The 8,776-nt window shown below is 41.9% G+C and overlaps 1 protein-coding gene across 1 annotated transcript; it reads right to left on the bottom strand.

Moving 5' to 3' along the window:
- Positions 1–268: 268 nt before the first annotated feature.
- Positions 269–8,317, bottom strand: LOC109486548. The gene is made up of 12 exons (XM_019790387.1): positions 8,189–8,317; positions 7,393–7,530; positions 6,282–6,360; positions 4,511–4,633; positions 3,886–3,966; positions 3,328–3,462; positions 2,949–3,008; positions 2,471–2,605; positions 2,071–2,118; positions 1,844–1,918; positions 1,325–1,510; positions 269–847 (listed from the first exon to the last, which is right to left on the bottom strand). Exons 2-12 carry the CDS (start codon positions 7,513–7,515, stop codon positions 546–548), a joined length of 1,347 nt encoding a protein of 448 aa, XP_019645946.1. The 5' UTR covers positions 7,516–7,530; positions 8,189–8,317; the 3' UTR covers positions 269–545.
- Between the last annotated feature and the right edge of the window lie 459 nt (positions 8,318–8,776).

Genomic DNA, 8,776 nt, shown 5'->3' with positions numbered 1-8,776 from the left:
TATATATATACATATAGCAAACTGTAAAACACAATGGGTGAATCGCACTCTGAACATAGCAGGTGGAGCCCAAAAGTCGTATACATACTGCTCAATAACAACCCGCCAAAAGGAACATCTGAAGGAAACTTCATTTATTGATGAATAAACGTTTCTGCTCTATGCTCACACAATCACACACACATGTATGTATGCATGTATGCATGTATGTATGCATGTATGTATGTATGTATGTATATATATATAGCAAACTGTAAAACACAATGGGTGAATCACACTCTGAACATTCCAGGTGGAGCCCAAAACACTCGTATACATATACTGCTCAATAACAACCCGCCAAAAGGAACATCTGAAGGAAACTTCATTTAGTGATGAATAAATGTTTATGCTATATGCTCACACACAAATACACGCACGTGTACACATGCAAGCAGGTTGCCTACAGTATTAAAGCTTCTATCAAGAAGTTGTTTCCATGTCGTTTTCCATGTCCGTTCGATTCCCTCTCTTTAATGAAAAGAGAAATTTTTCAGACCAGATGTTTATATCTTCGGAGCCTCAGCTTTGCGCTTCAGGTTGGCCAGGTCACGTGTCGCGTGGTTGTAGGTCTTCACCAATGACGCGACGCTTCGCACTTTGGAGTTGAACCACTTTCTGGCTTGCTTCTGGGCATGCGCAAGGACGGCTTTCCCGTTGGGTGCCTCCTGGCGGAGAAGTTGTTGAAGTTCAGCCTTCCTCTTTGCAGCAGCCGTCTTCAGTTCCTTGGCGGCCTGGATAGCAGATTTCTTCGCCTGAGAAGACTTCTTGATGATGTAGCTGTAAGGCCCTCCGAACATCCCATGATCTATGACAAAGAGATGACGAGTTTTACAGATAAACATTGTAAGTGCCACATTGAGTACCTAATGTCTGAGGGAATTAGATAATGGGCTATATAAAAGTGCACTATAAAGTGAAACAAAAAAGGAACAGAAAACCAAGAAGGAACCAAATCATATGTGGAGCCCCAACGGTTGAACAATTGGTTACGGGAGCATGTTAACTTCCCATTTATGCAAATTAAGTCAATGCAAATTAGGATAATGTATGAAATCCCGTAACCACATTTGAACTAAGATATAGTTAAGATGAGATAAGTGTACATAAGCAGGCCTTTTGGAATTTTTCTAAGGGCACTCATTGATATCGATGAAAATAATCCTGAGGTGAAAACATTGTTTGTTAGCATATTTCTTACTGTGTGACGCCAGTCTTCGATCTGACACGTTGTGACATGTCTACATAGCACTCACTGATAGGAATTGCAAAGAAAATGTCTTACCAATCAAGTATGGATCAGTTGGATCCACGTGGGGTTCAGGGAATCCACTGTGTTCCGGGAATCCGTGAGGATCCGGAAATCCGTGAGGTTCCGGAAATCCGTGAGGTTCCGGAAATCCGTGAGGTTCTGGAAATCCGCCAGGCATACCAAAACCATCTGGCAGCGGCCCTCCATTGTGCTTTGACCCTAATAAATATAGAAGTGCATATTTTTCTTATCTCTATCATGTTACACTGCAAAAATCCTGAAAGAACACTGCACGGCTCAAAAGAGACATCTAATGACTGAGCTGAATATTGCAACATGGACATTTGATGACAATCCAATACATGTATATTAGCATTACATTACATATCGTAAATTGAGTTTGCTAGAGTGCAGGTTGCAGTACCTAAAATCAGCTGCGTAGCGTCTCTTTTGAAAAGTAGATTTTTCTTCCCCAGAGTATGTACAAATTGTCCTGCATGGAGAAGTAAGTTGTCACAGCCCATTTTACACTAAATTACAGTTCATACTTACCATTAAGCATGGCCATCAGGTCGTGAATTGGTAAGGATGACACGGATTCCAGGAGTCCAACAATCACAGGCACTTCTATATGTACAGAAAAAAAAGATGCAGCACTGTGATAAACCCGAAACAACAAGAACAATACACTTGAATTAAGGAATTTGACGTAAATCATCGACAAGTTAGCAAAACAGGTCGTTCTTTAGCATCTTTGTGGAGATAAAATTATTTCTTACCTGCTCCAGGTCCCAGGAAAGTTGTCGGGTCGCAAACGACGTGATGCCCTACATTATACAGACAGAAGAAAATGCACATTGTATAGTGGTGTTTTAATGACAACGTAACCAGGCTTACCCCATATTGTAATGCTGAATAGAAATGACCGATATTAATTTGCTAGAAGAATCTTGTTGACTGGGAGTGAAGACCATTGTGAAAAGCCATCAAAGTTTGCATTACAATATAGCATATTTAATATTTTCACCAAATATCATTCCCAGGTACATGATTATGAATGCACCCCGAGAAAGAATGAAACAGTGAATGAATAGGACAATAATAACATAATAAAACAATAAAATGTCAACACAAATGCTTGGTCTGGCGACTGGTGTTTATTGAACTATAATAACCCACCTCCGGATCCGTCACAGTGAAGCTCGTCGCTTCCGTCATGACAATCCGGATAGTCGTCACACTCCCAGGACTCCGGAATGCAGTATCCGTTCATGTCGTTGTCACACAGGAACGTACAGTTTTCCGGATAGTACACTGTAGATTATTTAATGAAAATGAAATAAATATGATATTAATATACAGTTCCCATTGTGGTGGTTTTGTAGAAGATACCCATCATTTAAAACTTTTTAGATACTTAGGTATAACTTCACACAAAAGCATATAATTAACACATAAGTATGTACTAAAGTACTAGATTACAAATTGATACCTATACAGTTCCAGAGATTATTGGTTATCATCTTCCATTACATTTGCGAACAAACAAACAAACACACGCACACACACACATACCTGTCCTTGGTGCTGAACACCATACACACACACACACCATGAAATACATACCTATGTACATATGAAATAATTTTATACCTACCATCCGGTCGGTAGGCACTTGGTGGTATTGGGTAGTGAGTGGGGAATCCTGTAGGACCAACTGTGGTGAAATATAATTATTAGGGATACATTGGAAGAATATTCAACAAAGAAAAGTGAGTCCCACTAAAAATTTTTAAGAACATAGTAAGGTCAAGAAATAACTTGAAAGTTGAGACAGTCATGCAAATATCGTTGCAATCGTTTCACCATTTTTTTCAAAAGCATTTAGAGAACTTTATAAATATAATACACATATGTATCTTCAATGACTGTGCTCCTGTATTGTGATAACCTTTAACCTCTATTTATACAATGTGGCTATTTCTAATTCTTTAAAAAATGTCAAGACAGTTTAAACTAAGTCAGAAAGCCATTACCTGCTTCGCAGTGCTGCTCGTCAGTGCCGTTGGAACAATCCGGATATCCGTCACACTGCCAGGAATCCGGAACACAGTAGTGGTACGCGTCATTTGGACAGAAGAAGTTGCAATCTTCCGGAACATACCCGTGGTCTTAAAAAAACACACCAAACAGGTTTTCGACCATACTGTAAATTGTACAAAATGAATGTACAGGTGTTGCAAAAAAAAGTATTGGAAAACGATACTAATGTCATAGAATGCCAAAATCAGGAAAAGAAAATGTAAAGTAATGAAAATGAAGAGTCTGTTATCATTCGCCATACCATGCCCTGTGTGTTTAGTCATTTTGTTCCACCTCCGTGATCACGTAGATTTTATAATGAAGAAAACTCTTTTTGCCAAACTTTTTTTATTCCCACGCTCGCGTCAGTTTTGGGGTTCCCAGAGGAATGTCATCCATATAATCAAATCAACATGTCCTTAGGCATACACACAAAACCCACAGACAAGCCCATCCTAAACAATACTTCCATACACGAAGGTAATAACTTGCATCATTGTTTTTGTTTGTACCTGGTCCCGGATAGGTGCCCGGCCCGCCCATGATGGGAGGGGGGTGCACGGTGTAGAGCTCAAACTCAGGGACTGGTTCACCTGTGAACAAAATGGGCGAAATTATAAGGGCCCAACATATTCTAATGGCTTTTCATGCACCGGCACGTTTAGCAAACGCCTTGATTAGCCTGACAATATAAAGCAAGATCCGTCGATGAAGGTTAGACATCCAGGTAATAAGATGATGCCCAAAGTGTTATTCAAGCAACTGGATAAGATGCGCGATCATATGATTTAACTGCATATTTGTGGCATGTGCTAGCATGGGTGCCAGACTGTTGCCAGGGGTAGTGTACGTGAGGCTATCTCCTTGGCTTGGAAAATATTACCATAGGCACCCCGTCAGGTAGATTCTGAGAGATAAAGTAGGCCCCAAGTTCTAACATTAAGCTGGTGACTGTTACACCGAAGGGCGGTTATACCGGCTATACCGATACAGATACAGAACACTGAGAGTGGGGCTTGCGGCTTTCCCTAGCCGAAGAGACTACTAGTATTGTGCCGAGCCAGGATCTGGCATCCAGGCTATATGTGCGTAAGGGAGCCGTTAACCCGAAGCTAAGTAACCCGAAGTTTTCCTTACTTCCCCAGCAGTGTAACTCGTCCTCTCCGGTAGTACAGTCCTCATCTCCGTCACACACATAGGACTGGGGGATACAGCTGGAGTAGTAGGAGTAGGTCGTCTCACAGGCATAGTCACAATCATCTGGTAAAAAGAAAATAATAAACTAGAAATGGAATATTTGCAAAGCAAATGCAAAATTTTTACATGAACCTTCGTATTTGGTCAGCTCAAGATCTGTTAATCATTACTCAAACACATTCATATGTATGGTCGAACAGGAGTCTAAATCCCTCCTGCTGTAAAATTGCAACAGGATGTAACCTAATACTAGTTACCATGGTATACGGATAGGGATGGTAGAGGGATAGGGATAGTGGGATAGGGATTGAGGGATAGGGATTGAGAAATAGGGATTGAGGGATTAAGGCATAGTGGGGTAGGGATAGAGGAATAGGGGACAGTAACTACGCGACCGCAGGGCAAAAAAAAAAGTCAGGGGTCTGTGACCTGATTAAGACTCCAAATTACTTGAAACTAGAGGTCGGAGATCTCATGTCTTCGTCAGAGGTACATCGTTCTAGAGAAATTAACATGCGTATTCTTCACTCTTTTTAATAATCAATTTGGTCTAAAGAACAAAAGAATCTCTGTACTATTTTTATGGTACAGAACACCCTGAAACGGTTTGCCACAGATTATACAGATGCGTCGTCACCCATGTTAGCCCCCCCCCCCAACGTTATTTGAGTTTGGACTGTTACTGGGAAAAAAAACGTTCAAGAAATTCTTACTGTGTTGAAAGTGTCACGACAGCGCCGCAAAATATAATAAGAGAAGATGTTATAAAGGAAAGAATCAGAACAGGGTGACTACTGCTGTTTTGTTAATTTGTCTTTATGACAAATAGAAGACTTGTTTCTTGTGTTCTTTGTGTCCTAACATTTGTACTTCTACAGTTAGTATATTCCAAATCTAGGCATCTCGTTTTTCGGCCATTCGTGTTTTTATTGCGCGCTTGCCTTAAATTTAAGGTAATTAGATTTAAGGTCTCCAGTGGACGTCATCCATAGCAATTACTTGGTGTGGCCGTAGAAAATAATCTGACATATGTCCAACCTATCCTCCCCCTGCTGAAGTTATAGTACAATCCCTCAATGTAACGTCATTTGATCCCATCCCATTATGGGGTTCCCCGGCGGTAACGGCTATAGCCAGCTGTCGGCTGTCTCCAAGCAGATGTAGGTGGGGGATTTCTAAACACAAAAGGTCCTATTACGGGGACATAACGATCTCCACGACTCTCATCTTTGAACTCAATCTTGGAGATCACCACAGTAACATGCCTATCAAATTTCATTAACTTCCATCCACACATACAAAAGTTATCCTGCTCACAAGAAAAATTAACAAAATGCCCCCTGTAGTCACAACGAAACCCCCCACGAAGCTCAGTAACGAACTTAACCTTGGTCCCGACAATAGTTAGCACCACACCAAGAATTATAATCAACATTTTACAAATACTTGAGTTATTTTGCTAACAAGCCACAAACACAAAAGGTGCACTAACGTGACGCACGGACCCCCCACGAAGCCGAAACTTGTACTTGAATTTGGCCTCAACAATGGTAATCTGCCTGCCAAAAATCATGGACGTCGAATCATGCCTTCCAGAGTTATATCGCAAAATCCGCAGTTCCCCACACTCCGGCGAGACAATTTCATAGTCCTTCTGACGAAGACAAATATTGCGTGTAAAAAATGCCAACAGGATAAGGGTTAAAAGTACCTCCGAGCACGGCCTGACGGGACTCCTGTTTCTTCTCAGACCCCAAGACGCGGAGTTGTTCCATGACGTCATCAAGCAGCTTGAAACAGAACGGTAAAGGATACAGCAGTTAAGGACGGGTAAACACAAGAGTGACAGCGTTTAAGTACGATATGGACGACGCACGACTTAATTTTATGGACGACATCCTCTGAAGACCCCAAAACTAGTGCACGCGGGCGAATAAAAAATCCGACCAAAAATAAAAATGCTACTAAACCACAGGAATATAAAGTTGGTATTAATTGTGAATTTGCCGCAGTACATAGTGACGTATACGACTACCCGGTACATGCTGCCTTTTGCGGAATTCATGAATCAGCACTGTACTTATGTACTGAGTTCTTGAGTCGTAGTGGAGCTTTGGCAACCCGGGTGCCGTACCACCGGCCCCGTATTGTCGCTAACTACGATGGACTACCCAGGCCTGTAGCTTGGCCAGAGCCTAGGAGGACGAAATCTCAACAACAATAAGGCAGTCCAGAAAAGAACAAGAAACAGTCATGCCTTCAAATATCAGAGTTATCAACCAAGAACTGATCAGGTGTTCAAAAACTCGCATTTTTCCCAGAACTATCGTAGAGTGGAACTCGCTGCCACCAAGCACAGTTGGGGCATCATCACTAGAGAGCTTTAAACAACTTCTGCAATTAAATGTGCAAAGATTGAGGTGTGACAAGTCGTTCGGTGTAATGTAGCCAGCTGCGAAGCTGGTGTGTTACGCCGAAGGGCAGTTATGTCCGGCTATACAGATACAGATACAGAAGCTGGGTGTGTTACGCCGCAGGGCGGTTATACCGGCTATACCGATACAGATTAAAACAGTTTACTGGTAGAAAATGACTAAAAACTTGCCCTTGATCACAAGGAAAATGCCCTTGATCACACTACCCGAAAACTGCAAGAGTTTGCATGATTGTGGGGCATGATTTTGTTTTATCCCATGGCCAGAAAAATTGAAGTTTCTGATCTAGTTTTGTTCTTTAATCAGGGATAAAATCTTGAATCAAATCAAAGAAATATACAAGGATTGTCAGTTTAAAGAAAAGAACATATGACTGGTGGAACGTACCTTCTTCTTTTGTTTCTCCGATGCTTCACCCCCGGCGGCGTCCCCGCTCTTCTTCACCGGACTTCCCTCCAACGCCTGCGTTACAAGAACCACCACGGAGAGCGCAACTACAAACCAGCGCATGGTGGTCTCTCAGGCCTGAAACACATTCATCAAAAACCTATCACTCTCTTTTTATGTCAACATCTTGGTAATACGTCTCTAGATTTGGAAAAGCAAAGAATACTAGTACTTTCGCTAGTTCAAATGCATGATGTCGTTGCACCGTAGTTTCGTCTTACCACGAAACTATGGTTAACTTTGTCCGGAAAAGAACTTTTGCAAGGCCACACCGTCTTAATTTTATGGATGACATCCTCTGAAGACCCCCAAATTAGTGCACGCGGGCGAATAAAAAAATCCGGCCAAAAACAAAAATGCTACTACTGGTATCATGAATTTGCGGCAGTACATGGCGAAGTATACACGTTTGCGCGGCACATGCTGGATTTTTGCAAAATTTATGAATCGGCACTGTACGTATACATGTACTCTGTTCTTACTCGCCTTCGGTAGCCTGGGTGCCATACCCTACAGAGTTACCACCGGCTCCGTATTGTCGCTAACGACCACCGACTACCCAGGCCTAGAGCCAGGCGAGAGCCTTGGAGGGCGCGATCTTTTTTTTTTTTTTTGAGAACAGGTGAAAATCAATGCGCGCGCGGATGTCATCCATAAAATTAAGTCGGTGTGGTCTAAATTACTACAAAATCGGGGGCAAAAATGAGATAGAAATAAAGGCAAATCAATACATTACCTTCTTAGAAGATCGACTGTAAAGTGAGACAGTGTTCCTGGGCCCTAGACTGTATACCGGCAATGTTCGATGTTGTGATGACTCTGGCTGTACCGTCGACTGTGATCTTTCTTCCACTGCGTCGGCTTTTATAGAACAGCTTGACCAAAGGCGCGGTAAGTCTTTAAAAGTCCAGATAAACCTCTCGCGTCTTGAAAGCTTCTTAAGTGCCAATTAAGGTTTCCACAGGTGAGTAACCTGCCTGAACAACTCTTTGAACTAAAGACGAAGCCACGGTTTGGTAATCTTCAAGTTCTATGGAGAAATGCAGGTGTTAAAACAAATTTCTTCATCCTAGGGGAAAACAGACGTGGTCACCATGGTACGTAAAACATCACCTTCTAACGGTAGCCTTTATTCGTACCAATTAGGCCACACAGACTAAGTTTTATGGATGACATCCTCTAAAGACCCCCAAACTAGTGCGCGCGGGCGAATAAAAAAATTCCGGCCAAAAATAAAAATGGCACTAACCCACAGGAATACAAAGCTGGTATTGTGAAATTGCGGCATTACATAGCGAAGTATACGACAAGCCGGCACATGCTG

Source organism: Branchiostoma belcheri, unplaced genomic scaffold, assembly GCF_001625305.1.
Source record: "Branchiostoma belcheri isolate BF01 breed outbred unplaced genomic scaffold, Haploidv18h27 scaffold81, whole genome shotgun sequence".
Classification (NCBI taxonomy): domain Eukaryota; kingdom Metazoa; phylum Chordata; class Leptocardii; order Amphioxiformes; family Branchiostomatidae; genus Branchiostoma; species Branchiostoma belcheri.
The sequence above is the reverse complement of the archived record's forward strand: the minus strand, read 5'-3'. Positions and strand labels throughout refer to the sequence as shown.